General features: G+C 49.0%; 1 protein-coding gene across 1 annotated transcript; it reads right to left on the minus strand.

The window, feature by feature from the left end:
• Positions 1-833: 833 nt before the first annotated feature.
• On the minus strand, positions 834-13,995 carry ADRA1B (adrenoceptor alpha 1B). The gene is made up of 2 exons (XM_040078301.2): positions 12,898-13,995; positions 834-1,661 (listed from the first exon to the last, which is right to left on the minus strand). Exons 1-2 carry the CDS (start codon positions 13,862-13,864, stop codon positions 1,150-1,152), a joined length of 1,479 nt encoding a protein of 492 aa, XP_039934235.1. The 5' UTR covers positions 13,865-13,995; the 3' UTR covers positions 834-1,149.
• Positions 13,996-15,994: the final 1,999 nt, after the last annotated feature.

Below are 15,994 nucleotides of genomic sequence, written 5' to 3' on the forward strand. Positions count from 1 at the left end.
CATATGTGTGTTGGTGATGAGGGAAGCCACAATGCAAGTTCAGTGGCCATGAGTGTTTTATTTTGTAGTGAGAATCCGGATGAGGGGTCCTGAATTCCAGCCCTACAGGAACAGAAGAAAGTGTTTCAATTGTTGAGAAATGACTTTAATGATTGTTTTCCATCTCTAAAGTGCGAGTGTACAGCAATGTATGGAACAATCTGGAATTATGGGCAGAGCCAGGGACAACCTGGAGAGGAATGACCTCAGTGCATTCCTCATTGCTCCATCCATTACCCATCCATCATCCATCCATCTCTCCATTCATTCCTCCATCATCCATCCATCCCCCATCCATCCATCCATCCATCCATCCATCCATCCATCCATCCATCCATCATCCATCTATCCATCCATCATCCATCCATCCATCCATCCATCCATCCATCATCCATCCATCCATCCATCATCCATCCATCATCCATCCATCCATCCATCCATCATCCATCCGTCCATCCATCCATCCATCATCCATCCACCCACCCATCCATCCATCCATCCATCCATCCATCCATCCATCCATCCATCATCCATCTATCCATCCATCATCCATCCATCATCCATCCATCCATCATCCATCCACCCACCCATTCCATCCATCCATCATCCATCCATCCATCCATCCATCCATCCATCCCCCATCTGTCCATCCATCCATCCATCCATCCATCCATCCATCCATCCATCCATCCATCCATCCATCATCCATTCCTCCATCCATCCATCCACCCATCCCTCCCCACCCTGGCACATCTGGGCACCCCCACCCCGTGCCCACCCCATTCCAGCCCTCTCTCCACACAGGTGTGTCTGGCTGTCCATCTCTCCCAGGACACCTGAGCAATCCCGTGTGCCCTTCCCTGGGTGTGTCCAGCCCTCCCTGCCCTCTGCTCACGCTTCAGTAGTTTCTCTGGGAATTAACTGGGAATATGGCAGCCCCTGCTCTTGGCAGTGCTGTGACACGGAGCCTCCTGTCCCTCCCTGCTCCCTCCCCGAGCTCTCCTGAGGAGCCCAGCACGGCTCCATTGCTGGCCTGGCATGAGGCAGGGCAGTGTCCAGAGGGCACGGAGCGGTGGGAATGCTCTCGTTCCAGCGGGGCAGTGCTGCCCTTCAGGGCGTGCCCGTGGGCTCATCCCCAGCGCCCTGGGCGGCCGCAGGGCCGTGCCCGTTGCTCTCGGGCAGGAGCTGGAAGGTGAAGAACTGGCAGTGCCCCTGCTGCCCACTGCCCTCCCGGGCCGGGCCGAGCAGGGAGCTGCAGTTCCTGCACTCCTGCAGCGTGCACAGCTCCAGCTGCGGGTGGCTGATCCTGCTCACGTAGCCGGGGCTGGGGGATGCCGAGGATAAAGTCCTCTGGCTGCTGCTCAGGAAGCTCCCGCTGTCTTCCAGGGAATCTCTCCTGGCGTGCTCGAAGGAGCAGCGGTTCCAGTTTCTGTAGCTGTAGGGCCACCAGCCCAGCTGCTTGCGCCGGTGGCACTGGCACCTCAGGATCTGGATGAAAGCCCTCTTGAACTCCTTGCTGGAGCAGGGGTAGATGATGGGGTTCAAGCAGCTGTTGAAGTAGCCAAGCCAAAAAATCACCTTGAAGATCGTTTCAGGGGGCTTCAGAGCCGAAAACAGGGATCCTGTCCAGGGGAAACAAGCAGAGAATATCTGAGATCAGGGGTTTGTCTGCCTTTAGGAAGGGAACATGTGCATCAGATCACTGCTAGAAGCTGTTTTAAAACTCTTTTATGCATGTTGCTTTCAGTGTTGGTCTTCTGGTACTAAAATGTTGTTTTGAAAGCTAGTAAGGAAATGTTTCCCATCTGAAAGCTAAAGGAGCACATCACTGATGAAGGATTTAAAAATAAGAAGCAGTCCTTGTGTTTATAGGTGCACACCTGCTGCAGAAACATCTCCTGATCCCAGGGAAAGATCAAACCTCCCTTGTCCAGGCTGTGCACAAGGCACACAAGGAATAAGGCTGTGCCTCCTTCAAAGAGCTTTCAAAGGTCATTTTAAAAGAAAAGTGTTCCCATGCCCCTCAAAAAGAGCATTTCCAGACACCTTACAACTCCTAATACATCCTCTGGCAGCTCCTGAACACCTCTCCATTTATCCAGATTATTGTGAGTACAAACCTCCCGAAACCTGAACTTAATTGTAGAACTTCCCATATCTCAGACATTCATAAAAATGGTGTAACCCAAACCGAGAGGTTATACTGAGAACGCTTCCCCTTCCCTTCACAACCAAACAATTTCCCTAATGAGGCTGCCCAAATGAAAACTCGCACTGGGGAATCCACTTCCTGTGCTTTTAGTGGTAATTGATCAGCTAAAATTAGTGAATGGGAATGGAGAAAAGGACGTGTGAGATTTTTATGGCAAACAGAGCTGGATCTGTAATCCAGCTGGGAAAACACCTCAAGTGACCATGGAGTGGGGATCCAGGAGAAAACTCCTCTGTCAGGAACTGGAGTTAGATATGCAGAGCGTTTCAAATGGAAGGTGACACCCCAGCCCGGCTGGGCAGGATCCTTTTCCTCTGGAGTGGTTTTGGATTTGCTGGGCTGTGGGAGCAGCTGAGTCAGTGGTGGCTGTCAGGATGCCCTGGAGGGGCGGGATGTGATTCTGGGCACTGTTCCCATCTCACAGCAAGGCAGAGGTCGTGCCTGGAGCCTCCAAACTATGCAAGAGTGTTTCCTCTGCTCCTGGGTAACAGCTCTGGGGTGCCAGCACAGCCAGCACAGCGTGCGTGGGGCCAGGGCTGGGCTGCACTCCCTGCACGAGGGGTTCTGTGGAGCCAGAATCCCGGATTTTATCCTGGCACAGTTTGGGAATGGGGCCAGGGCTGGGCTGCACTCCCTGCACGAGGGGTCCTGTGGAGCCAGAATCCTGGATTTTATCCTGGCACAGTTTGGGAATGGGGCCAGGGCTGGGCTGCACTCCCTGCACGAGGGGTTCTGTGGAGCCAGAATCCCGGATTTTATCCTGGCACAGTTTGGGAATGGGGCCAGGGCTGGGCTGCACTCCCTGCACGAGGGGTCCTGTGGAGCCAGAATCCCGGATTTTATCCTGGCACAGTTTGGGAATGGGGCCAGGGCTGGGCTGCACTCCCTGCACGAGGGGTCCTGTGGAGCCAGAATCCCGGATTTTATCCTGGCACAGTTTGGGAATGGGGCCAGATCTGGCTCTGCCCTGCAGCTGAGGAACTCAGGGTTGAATGGAGAGCTTAAAGGGATTTCCTCATGGCTCCTGCACTTCAGGGTTTTACAGGACTCCTGTAAGGTGAGCCCCTGTCCCTCAGGCCGTGCTGCTGGCAACGATCTGTAGGGTTTGGCCAAAGCCTTTCCCCTGCAGCTGCTGCAGATCCTGCAGGTTCTGCCTCTGTCCTGATGGATGCTGCAGGAATTACAGAGCACAGCGTGCTCAGAGAAACCATGAAATGCATTTGAAAAATTTCCAGCCTACACTGAATCAATGCAGCTCCCAAAACTGTGTGTCCTGAATGTCTCGGGTGAAAGACTCAGTGGCAATTCCTGTCATTCCATGGAATGAGCCATTACATTCCTGTAAAGCTTTAGGAAAAGCTGATCCAAGTTTATAACTGCAGCCAAGATGAGGAGGATGCTACCAAATCTTCCCCATGCTCAGCTGCAAAACCTTTGCAGGTTTCAGTCTGTAAGTGATAATTGCTAATATTTCCCTTCAGTTTAGGGAAAGAGAGAAGCTCTATGGCTTTACAAAACAGTTACAAAGCACCATAATGCATAAGGAGTTTTTTGGAGCTCATACTGATACATTTATTAAATTGTTTTCTGGAATTCCTTTGAAATAGAAATGATTTCCAGCTCTTAAAGTCCAGCAAACCTCATGAAATGGCTCAGGAGTCTCTATTTTTTCTTGGGTGTAGATTTGAATCCACAGTGGTGGATGGAAAGGTCTGCCTTTCTCTGACAGCTGAAAATCCATAGGACATTCCTCTACCAAATTGAAATATTTTTAGGCAGGTTAAATGTGGACAGAGAAAATGCTATAAATAAATTGAATAAATGAATAAGGAATTTTATAGGCCAGATAAAACGAGTGAAAGTCTAGAGATGAAAACTGGGAAGCAATGCAGATAAACAAGCTGTGCTTCTTTAATCCCTATCACACAAGAAATCATTCCTGAATTTCTCAGTTTCCAAACCTTTCTGTTATTGTAACTAAGTGCTGATCTTTATTTTTTTTTTAAAAATAACTACGTATCGTTTAGCTGCAGGAGCAAACAGGTGTGGGCTGTTTTAATACCTTGATAAAATGCTACAGCAAAGCCTGCTGGACACACTCAAACACCAGACTGATCTTTCCTGCCCTGATCTCCAATCACTTCCTCACTGCAGCCTGATAAAGAGATTAAATATTGCCCTGTGCTGATTTAAATTGCTCCTTAAAATGCCTGGAAAATTTGCATGTGGTTCAGTCCTCAGTGATTTATTCATGGTGGGGTGGCCAGATGGATTTCCCTGCTCCAGGTGATTGCTCTCCTGGTGTTCCATGTTTTACAGCCTCACTCCAAGGGATGTGTATCCTCTGCTCACTTTTATTTCTCGGCACTAACCTTGTGATTTATTAATCACAGCACCACAATCTCCTTCTCACTGCACCACTGACACCAATGAGATTTTTCCAAAACCAAATGAAGAACAGGGAATATTTCAGAAATTCAGCTGGATCACTTTGGAGGGATCAATTTTTTGCTCACAGTCCCCAGGCTTGATGGAGCTGTTGAGCTTGGAGATACTCTGAGCAAGAGCAAGTATAAAAGGGAAATGAGAAGTATTTTGTTTAGGAAGAGCTAATTTCATTTAGGCTCTGACTGGTTCTTTATAATGTACGCTTTATTACAGAAAAAGTCAGTCAAGTCTCCTCAATGAAATTAGGGAACACTGTGGGAAACAATTTGCCATATTAATTCTCCTCACATATTCTGCGGAATATGGAGGCAGAGCATCACTGAGACATTAAAATTCTGAGTCCACTGGAGGCAGGGAAGTCCTTGAAATCCTTTGAAAAAGCTCATAAGGACTTTAGTGGACCTGGGAAGAGTCCTTAAAAAATATCAGGGTGTGCAGCAGGAAAATATTCTGGAATGGCTTAATTGTTGTACTCTTAATTAAGGAAAACTCTTCACTGAAGGAGGTTTTAATTAAACATTCATTTTTAATGCATTGTGGGTTTGGTATCAATTAAGTATATTAAATTACTCATAGAATAATCGGTTCTGCTCAGAATTTGATCCTTGATAATAGTTGGGGAGGAGTACCGTGAATTCCCTGGATTTAAGGACAAGCCACTAGGGATGAATTTGGGGTTGTCAAGTGTTGTTTTCTGTGCCTTACAAAGGAATTGCATTTCAAAAATTTCTAAATCCAGTTTTGCTGAGGTGAAAAACACACCTGGGTGGGGGGAGTGTGTTGAGTTCCTCTCCAGTTTCCTGCAACAAATACAACACCTGGATTTATGGCACTACAATGGTACAGCAGAGTCATGGAACGGCTTTACTGTGTGCCACTGGGTATTCCAGCTAGGAAACTGGAGATCCACTGCAATTTGTCATTGTTTGAAGACTAAAGAGCCCCAAAAATGTGAAACTCCTTCTCTCTATTGATAGCAGGTTGAAAATGAAGTGTTTCAAAGCTTGCTTGTTTGCACACCATAAAATACAAAAAGTGAGAACAGGTAATTAGTGATTGGAAGTTTTGAGTCAGGTAAAGGTCCCCTTGGACGGAAATCCAAGGGCCAATCTTCTTTCAGAGATTCCATTTTGGGGCAGACTGGAGCCATTCTGGCTGGAGCTTTTCAAGAGAAAATTACAAGGTTGTAAAAATCGCTCTGGAGAGGGAAAGCGCTGCAAAGCACCAAATGGTATCAGCTGAGTTCTGAGACAGGGAAAACAGGAAACTCCTCCAAATCAACCCCCATCTCCATCTGTCCCCCAGGAGTCAGCTTGTGCAGAAATGAGCCTTGCTGTTCAAGGAATCTGCTTGAGGATGGAACTTTGCCTTGGGAAAAGTGATTGATCTCTGCTGTGACCAGCACGAGACTTTCCAGGCTGGGAATCTCCGTGTTCCCGCTGTGATTCCTGCAGCAGCCACAGCTCCTGGAAGCTGCTGATGGCTGAGTTACATCTACTGTGGGCACAGCCAGTAAAATCCTCCCTGCAGGAGCAATAATCTGCCCCTGGGCAGAGCTGTTGTGAGTTTAGAATGTGCTGAAAGGATGTGGCTGTCTTTTGTTTAAGCTTTCTGCAGCCCTTCTCACCACGGGCTCAGCCAAGCCAGTGTGCCAAGGTTTTAGAGCTAATTGGATTTCTAAAGCTCCTGATTTCTTCCCTTCCAGCATCCAGTGTTTGTTTACATTCCCCCGGACTTATTTAATATAGGAAAAAACCCCCAAACAGTAGATGTTTACAAGCAGTAGATGATGAAGTGGAGAGGATGGTTATAAAACCAAGGGTTGGTCAAGCTGGGAGGCACTGCAGGCTACTGGAGAAGAGGATTAGGATAACAGGGAAAACAGCTGGAAAACAGTGAAAAATGATCTTGAGAAACAGGCAGAGCATCCAAAATAAGCAGAGTCAAATTCAATAAGGAATATGAAAGGAAAACTGGATAAATTATGAGTAGCAATGGGTAGCATACAGATCTGACAGGGTTCCAGGTGTGGCAGCTGTCACTCTCCAGTGTAGTGATAGGTGCATTATGAATATCCTGTAATCATGGAATAATTTGGTTTAAAGGGAACTTAAATCTCATCCAGTTCCACTCACACCTTCCATCAGCCCAGGTTGCTCAGAGCTCCAAAGTGTCCTGGTTGTGAGGAATTTATGTCCTAGGACTGACAACCTGTAGCAGATGCCTCATATTTCAGATGAGCAAACCACTGCAATGAGAACAGCATGAACTTCATTCACAATGACTCAATTTGAGAGCTTTTCAAAGGCTCTGAAAATAGAAACTTATCTGGAGTGGCCAAAATAAAACCAGGACTTCAAGGAGTACAGATAGGCATGAGACCTTTTCCTAAACCCCAGAGCTGCTACATTACAAGCATTCTTGCATTATGAGCAGTTGCACAGCACAGAAGCTACATTTGATTTCTGAAGGGACACAGAATTTAAACACAGAATTCCTGCCCTGGGCACCACCTCCCAGCCCAGCCCAGCTTTTTGACTTCTGCCACTGAGAGAATTCACCTGTGTTTGAACTGTGCTGCCCTCACACGAATATGATAAAACCGAGATCAGTTTTGGTCAGAATCAGTCTCTAAAGCTGCCAGAGCATAGGGACACAAACACAGCATTATTGTTGTGATTGTTTGGCCCAAAAGCGTCACAGACTCCAGCAGCTCCTGACTAGACAGCACCCGAGCCAAGATTATCCTTGTTTTGCAAAGGATTAGCTGATTAAGGGAGTCTAGAAAAGCTAATCTGAGTCTGCTGACATTTCATTTATTGTACTTCAATATCTGCAATTGCTGAACATGCTCTGGTGTTTTCTCTCCTCCTTGCTTGTTCCTGACAGCTGAGCCAATCTGTCTTGGCCATGGCTGGTAGGAAACAGCTCCAGCACGGAATTGAGCACTGTTACAGGGTGCTGGATGAATTTCCAGTACAGGTTTCTCTCTTGTCCTTCAGAGTTGGATGGTTATTGCTTTCCAGTTCCTAGGGCTCGCCTGGAAGCCCATCAAAACTGCTCCAAGTGTTGCAGTGGGTCACGCAGGATTGTTTTAGTAAAGATGTGGAAAACCTCCTGGCTCTTTGGTCCTGCAGTGTTTCACCTAAAGCACCTGAGACCCTGAGCTCTGGCCTCGGGTGCTTTAGGAGCACCTGGATTTGTGTCACTTTCCTCAGGGCTGTTCCTGTGCCCTCCAACCTGAGCCGCTCCTGACGTGTTTGCAAACCCTCTGGTGGAAGGACCTCACATCCAGCTGCCCTGCCGAAAGCAACGTTTCCTCTGAGACTCTCCCTTCCCTCCTGCCTTTGATTTCAAGAGCTGTGAGATTCCCTCTCACTGCCCAGTGGCTCAGTCCTGATTTTTTTTCCTTGGATCTCCCTGACCACCTGACACAGGAGCTGCTGCCATCCCTGGGGCTGAAGAGTCAGCGCTGGTTGATTTCTCTGTATTTTTTTCTGCATTGCTTTGTTTGCTTTGTGTATTTGTTTCTGTGGCACTGAGCACTGTAGGATTTCCCTTTGTTCCTCTGACAAACAAATCCAAGGCCTACAGAGGAATTACCCAGGAATTTGTGCAGTTTCCCCTTCTTTGATAACAACTTTGTCCTAAACCCCAGCGGTCTGTAAGTGACTGAAACTGATACCCTTTGCAAAGCAAAGCGTAAAGCAGGGCTTAAGGGAGGCTATTTCAGTAGCAAAATGAATCATCCCAAAATAATCTGGTGCTCCCCACATGCCAAAACACTCTGTGCTGGTCAGTGAATGCCCTCAGGATGTTTAATTGTCCAGTTCCTGCTGTCTCCTGTCAACTGAACTTTGCTCAGGGGTTGACCTGCCGGATTGCCACATCTCATTAATTTATCTGAATTCTGTTACTATTAACTCGAGGTCATCAGTTCCGGAGAGCTGGGCTGGTCACGGAGGGGAAGAGGAGGCAAATGAAATGAAGATAAGCCAGGCCTAAAGCCCTGCAGTGGGCAGAGGCCAGAGGCACTGACAGCGCCAGACCTAAAGCCTGGAAGGATTTCCCATGGAAACCAAGGGCCCTAATTTGATATTGTCAGAATCGGCCTGATGTGACATAAACCTACATTGTGTACTTAAATAACGTTTTCTTTTAAGAATAATTTTGTGTTGGCTGACCCACAATGTGCAGATTATTTTATGTTATTTTTTATTACTTACAGAGAGATTACAAAAGTTTAATCCATAGTGATAATCCCAGCAGTTGTATCTTCATCCTGGGGCTCTTGGGACCTGCCATTCCAAGAGTTTTATTTTTCTCCAGTGGATGGAGCCCAGGATTTGAGGGAGCAGGGGGATTTAGGCTCTGAACTGGGCAGCGGATGCTGCTCTGATCTCCACTGGAATTGCGCCCTGGTGAAGTGCCTGGTGAGTTTTCCCTCTGGGAATGTCTGGGAGAAGCCTGGGAAGTCTGCTCTGATATCTCAATTCACAGGAGTGACACCAACCTCTCCTCCCACGATCCTTCATTTTGTATTCCTTTTTTAAACAAAGGTATTGTCATAAAATTGGACACTCCATTGTTTAAAGGAGGGAGTTTTAATGAGTGTTGCCTTAGTTCTGCAGGGCTCTAGCCTTCAAATAAAAATAATCTTTTTCACTCATCATTTATCAGCAGTGAATATTTAATATAGTCCTGCTGCCTAATAAGAATTTGTATGAAAGGGATGAAAAGAAACATTTATTTTAAAAAACCAAGATATTTACTCCTCAAAGCTGAGTCACTGAATTTATGGCCCACGAAGTTGTCTCAAAGACACAAATGTCATTCGTTTTTTTCTTATGTTGAATCACAAATAAATTTGAGTGGCAGGGTGACTGGTTGCACAGGCAGGGAGCTTTTATAAATGTGCAGCCAGGATGTTCTGTAGCTCCATTGCTGTCTGGAAAGAACATCCAATACAGGAATAACCCAAATTTCTCACATGATTCTCTCTGCTCCCAGCTCTGCATCCCCAGGGTGCTGAGGACAGCTCAGCTCAGTGCTCCAGAACTGACTGGGGGAAATTCAGTGCTGCTGTGGTGTCAAGGCTGGAATTCCAATCTGCACTGGACACAGAGCTTTCCTTGGGATTTTTGTTTGAAAAATGCTCTGAAAACGTTGATATAATTTCATTTTTCCAAGCAAACTGCCTGCTTTCAGCACCACAGCTGTTCCCAGGGCACAGGTGCCACCTGATGGAATAACTCTGGGCTGGAATATCAGATGGGGAGCTGTGGAATAAATTGAAATGCCAGACTGGAACATGAAGAATTTTGCCCGGGAAACTCCTGGAACTGCTGAGAATACCAAGGAAACTCTGCTACATCTAAGTAGATTTGTTCAGACCAGGGGCTGCGGTGCTGCAGAAATAACATTTACCAGCTTGGCAAATGTTTTGTGGTTGGATCCACAGAAATCCAGAGCTGCTTTGCCAACACCCTCCTGCAGAGTTGTGGAATTGCTGAGGGAAACAGAGAGCAGAGAAATAGAAACATAAATAGCAAGGATGCAGATGTGAGGGTGTGATTTGGGTTACTGGGGCAAACAGGAGGTGTGAGAAGGAGAAGCTGAGGAAGAAGCCTGTCCTTGCAGGGAGGGGAGGTGCTTCAGCTGGACAGCCCAGGAACCCGCGGAGAGCTTGGAAAACATCAGCACCTTTTGGATTCTACAGTTTGCCTATCCCAGGAATTGATTTCATACCACCAGGTGCTCCTTAAAGGAGCATTTCACTGAATTTTGTGTCTTCAAGACACAGAGCGAAAGATTCCTCCTGTGAAGAGTGCAGCTCACAGCTCCTCAGCAATCCTTTCCCCACTGCTTTCCCCTCTGCTGCAGCTGAGAGCAGCTGCATTGGGCACGTCAGGAAAAGGACTTTTCTCACCTGTCCTAGTGAGCAATGCTTGAGTCACGCCTGACATCCTTAATTGACTCTGCTCTGATACAGAGAGATAAAAATACAGCGAGTTGGACAGTGCTGGATCTTAAATTTAAAAAGAACAAGTCAGGGATAAGGAATAAACCCAGCCTATTCCAAGTCAGCAAAACCAAGGGAAAATACTCACTGTGGAAATGCATTTGGATCCCCTGTGGGATTCAGGATTCCTTCTGTCCCCCTGCTTTAGCCAGGGGTTTTCTGACACATTCCAGCAGTTTCATGGCACGGCCAAGAGCTCAACCCTTGGCTCTGGGGGGCAAACACTTGGGGGTGTTGGGGTCACAGCCTGGGGTCGGCTGGGGTCCCCAGCTCTCGGGTTGTTTCACAGCTCTGGGTTTGATCCCCTGGATTTGCCCCCAACACTGGGTTTGTCCCCAGCTCAGGGTTTGTCCCTAACACTGGGTTTGATCCCCTGGGTTTGTCCCCAACACTGGGTTTGTCCCCAACACTGGGTTTGTCCCCTGGCTCTGGGTTTGTCCCCAGCCCCTGTGCCAGCCCCACTGCTGTGCTGGAGGCTCCAGCCTGGCACCATTTATTCAGGAGATAAAATCATATCCTGGCAAAGCAGTAAGTTCTCCCTCAGGTGGTTTAACAGCCACTCACCAAACCTCCCAGAGAGCCCAGGAGATCTGAAATAACTTCCCCAAGGGAAAGCTGACACTTTCATGGAAGCTCTTGGTGTCTCCCTCTGCTCCTGCCCTGTGTCTGTGTTTTCACTGCTCCACATCTGAGCTGGGCAAGGGGTGCCAGTCCTGGCTCCTGCCACCCCCACACATCAGCTGCTGTGGTCACAGCTGCTTTTTTTCCTTCAATAATTCAAAATCAAGGAGGGAATCTGCTTTGTCAGGGGATCATGACCTAGTGGTTACAAATCTAGTGCTGCTATATATGGTGGAAATACACTTCTATCCACAGCTGGGTATTTTTGCTTGTTTTATGTTATAAAATTCCTTTAAGAGCCAGCACAAGGACTCAAACTTCAGTAGCCAAAGAGAACTTTACTCACAGTTTTCCTTTTGTTTGGATCTTTTCACATCCTTAACATGACCTTTATGTGAGTCTTGAGTCATAAAGATTTTCAAATTCAGTATAATAAGCTAGAGATGGCAAAGTTGCCCTGCAGTAGCTGAAGCAGTAAAGATTCTAAATTATATTAGACAGAAATTATAGTTTTATAACACTTCACCAGGACCAGGCTGCTGAACTCAGTTTAGTTTTATACAACAATCTCTAAAAATACTCGCTTACCACTCAATCAGAAATGTTTTGGTTGGGTAACTAAGTAAACACAAATACAGAACATTAATAAAGGCCTTTTCTCCCTTTTCTTTATCCACCTCTTTCCATAATTAGGCTGCCAGATTGTCTCAGAGAAATGAGTATTGGACAGTTATTTCTGAGAGCACAGTAATTGAATATCTAGAGATACTCTCCTTCAGAGCTAGTGCTAATATTAAAAACAATACAAGCACATTTCACACAGCTTTGGGGACACTGAGTAATGTGCTAAGGCAATGACAATGCTTCAACAATATTTTAAAGTGGAAAGTGAACAAAGTCACTCCCAAAAGCTCCCATGGCAGTGTCCAAAACACCTGGATGAGGAACTACAGACCCCAACGAGCACCTTCCTTGGGGATCTGTGGGATCTCCTTTGGTTTGGGGATTTGATGAGTAATGTTTGAACTCAGAGCTAGAACATTTCAGCTTCCCAAAGCTTAGGGGAGTTTTGCTCCTCACAATTAACTTAAGTTCATTTCCAATCAGGGCACCTTGAAGTGCCCAAATCCTGCTGTGTTATTTCCCAAACCTGGGGCAGTGACCTGAACCCCCAGCACTGCAGTGCTGCAGCTCTCTGGTCTTGTCTAGGGTTGGGGGTGAAGCTTTTTGGTAATTTCTCTGAAACCGAATTCAATTCAGCTGAGCAACACAAAGGGGATTTAAATATGAACCCTGGAGATAACGTCCCCTGGGGCGACACAGGCCCTGAGGACTCCAGGTGAGCAGCTTTGTGCAGCTGCACACTTCCCAAAGTTCCAGCGTGACTCTTTGCACATCAGGAGTTCCGTTCCTTTCATTCCCTTCCTTTCTGCTCACTGCTGCTCTCCCACCAGCCTCTCCTCCTCATCCACCTGATCCCTTTCCATGATGTTTCTGTAGGATCCGACAAACCCACCCCGACCCCTGCCCTGGCAGCCCCTGCTTCCCCACTCACCCAGCGGCAGGACAATGAAGAAGGGGAGCCAGCACAGGATAAACATGCCAACCACAATTCCCAACGTCTTGGCCGCCTTCTTTTCTCTGGAGAACTTTAAAAGTTTGAAAGCTAAGGAGTTCCTGGGGTTGTGGCCCTTGGATTTGGTGTTGTTCAAGGTGTCCTCGTGCTTGTAATGAATCCGTAAGGTCAGCTCCTTGGAGTTGGACATTTCCTTCATCACCCCAGCCTCCAGGTTCCTGGTAGTCCTTTTGGCCACGATGTAGACGCGGCAGTACATCACGAGGATGACGATCAAAGGGATGTAAAAGGAGCCCAGGGAGGAGAAGAGGGCGTAGAAGGGCTCCTCGGTGATCCGGCACTCCCTGTCGTCCTGCGGGGCCGGCTCCTTCCAGCCCAGCAGAGGCCCGATGGAAATCACCATGGACAGGACCCAGACCCCCAGGAGAGCCAAAATGGCCCTTCTCCGGGTGACCAGCGTGGGGTACTGCAGAGAGTAGCGGACCCCGATGTACCTGTCGATGGAAATGGCACACAGGCTGAGAATAGAGGCTGTGCAGCACAGCACATCCACCGCTGCCCAGATGTCACAGAAAATCCTCCCCAAAACCCAGTAGCCGAGCACTTCCAGCGTGGCGGAGAACGGCAGGACGGTGAAACTCAGCAGCAGGTCTGCTATGGCCAGGTTAACGATGAAATAGTTCGTAGGGATTCTTAAATGTCTGTTGCAAGCCACTGAGAGAATTACCAGGATATTACCTATAATGGCAAAGAGAATAAAGGCACCGAGGATCAGCCCCACAATGATCGCCCTGCTGGTGGCCAGGGCAAGTGAATCCAGGTCGCTTCCCGTCTCGTTGGAGCCGTTCGCAGAAAAATTGCCATAATTTAACGCAGAGCCTTTGAAATATCCTGGTATCGACGTATTGGATTTATCACCGGGGTAGGTATTCATCTTAAAAATCATCCTCCATAGCAAGCTGGGGTTGCGTCCCTCGGCGAGTCAGCTCAAAGTCATCTCCGGCCCCGCCAAGTGTCCGCAGAGCCGCGGGCAGTGCAGGGCGATCCCCGGCCCCGCAGAGCCCCGGCGCCCCGAGCCCGCCCGGTGCGGGCAGCCCGGGGCAGCGGAGCCACCGAGGAGCGGCTGCTCCGCGCCCCGGCACTGCCCATGCGGGGCCGCTGGGAGCGGCAGCGGTGCAGCAGCGGCGGCAGCGGCGGCAGTGCTGCCCGGAGCCGGGGGAGCTGCGCTGCTGCCGTGCCTGACACGCGGGGCGGGCTCAGCCCCGGAGCGGCCGCGCCGGAGGCGGAGGGACAGAGGGACGGGGGGACAGGGGGACTGAGGGAAGGGAGGGACAGAGGGGCAGGGGGACAGGGGGAAAGGAGGGACAGAGGGACAGGGGGACAGGGGGACAGGGGGAAGAAAGGGACAGAGGAAGCAAGGGACAGAGGGACAGGGGGACAGGGGGACAGAGGGGCAGGGGGACTGAGGGACAGAGGAAGCGAGGGACAGAGGGACAAAGAAATAGAGGAACAGAGGGACAGGGGGTCGGGGACAGAAGAACAGAAGGACAGAGGGACAGAAGGACAGAGGGACAGAGGGTCAGGGGGACAGCGGGACAGAGGGATAGACGACTGCGGGACAGAGGGACAGCGAGACAGAGGGGCAGAGGGAGCGAGGGACAGGGGGACAGAAGGACAGGGGGACAGAGGGACGGGGGGACAGAGGGATGGCCCCGGCTCCCTGTGGGCCGGGGGCGGCGGCGGCTCCGCCGTGCGGGGACAGTGGCAGTGCAGGGACAGTGCGGTGACCCTGCGGTGGCGGTGCGGGGACTGCCAGTGGCTGTGCTGTGACACTGCGGGGACAGCGCGGTCACCCTGCGGCGGCTGTGCTGTCACGGCGCGGGGACTGCCAGCGGCTGGTGGTGACAGTGCGGTGCGGTGCGGGGACTGTCTGTGACAGTGCCGGGTCTGTGCCGTGACCCTGCGGTGCGGGGACAGCAGTGGGGACCGCAGAGAGGGGACAGCAGAGAGGAGACAGCAGTGGGGACAGCAGGGAGGGGACAGCAGTGGGGACAGCAGTGGGGACAGCAGAGAGGGGACAGCAGTGGGGACAGCAGGGAGGGGACAGCAGTGGGGACAGCAGTGGGGACAGCAGTGGGGACAGCAGAGAGGGGACAGCAGTGGGGACAGCCGTGGGGACAGCAGCGGGGACAGAGCGAGGGGACAGCACTAGAGGGCAATGCCGGCCGGGCGACACCGGGGGAACATCGGGATCTTAACTCGGCGTTTGCCACAGGAACCAGCGGCGCAAACCTGGAAAAAACCCAGTTGCATTATCCGAGAAAAAAAGGTCCTTGGTGGGATGTGGTGAAAAGAGCAGTTTGGGGACATAATGATCAGTTACCCTTTTGCCCGTTAAGGAAATATTTATATTGGAGTTTATTTTGTGAGTCACATATCGTTTTAGAGAGCTAATAATCTCCTAAGCACAAATAGCTTGGTTCCAAAAATCCCTGCTTTATTTGTACTATTCATTACTCAGTATTACTGTTCACTATTCAATGATGGCATAAAGTTAGTTTCTAATTAAGAATCTGCTAATAAAATAAAATTGTAACAGATCGGCAAAATCCTGTTGCTGTTCTGTACTCCTGTACCGGGCACACCTGTGGCTTCAGCTCCTCTTCTCCACCTCTGTAACTTTTCCAAATTGAGTTTATTGCGAACCCTGAGCAGGGCTGAGCACCCCCAGCCACAGCCCAAGGGAAGGCAGCCAAGGGTTTACTTTAGGAAATACTTAACCTTTATTTAGGAAATACTTTACCTTTATTTAGGAAATACTTTACATCTTGATGCTGAAGTATCTCCCTGAGTCTTTGCTCAGGGCTCTGAGGTCACTGATGTCTTTAACTCCTCGTAGCTCTGGGAAGAGTCATGCTCTTACAGTAGCCTATAAAGCAAAATATAAGTAACAACAGATTTATTTTGTAGATAATGGCCTTTAATGTTGAAATCAGTGGTTTCTTGGTTTCTTCATCTTGTGAAGCTTAGGGGAGAAATCTCAGCTCTTTAGAGCTCAGTGCCATGAAAAACAAAA

The sequence above is a fragment of the Hirundo rustica genome, chromosome 14, assembly GCF_015227805.2.
Source record: "Hirundo rustica isolate bHirRus1 chromosome 14, bHirRus1.pri.v3, whole genome shotgun sequence".
Taxonomy (NCBI): domain Eukaryota; kingdom Metazoa; phylum Chordata; class Aves; order Passeriformes; family Hirundinidae; genus Hirundo; species Hirundo rustica.

Bases quoted from the DNA above. Each gene is read 5' to 3' on its own strand.
- ADRA1B (XM_040078301.2), bottom strand. From the start codon at position 13,864: ATGATTTTTAAGATGAATACCTACCCCGGTGATAAATCCAATACGTCG. The intron at 1,662-12,897 runs GTGAGTGGGGAA...TCCCCTGGACAG, and splicing joins CTTCATTGTCCTGCCGCTGG to GATCCCTGTTTTCGGCTCTG.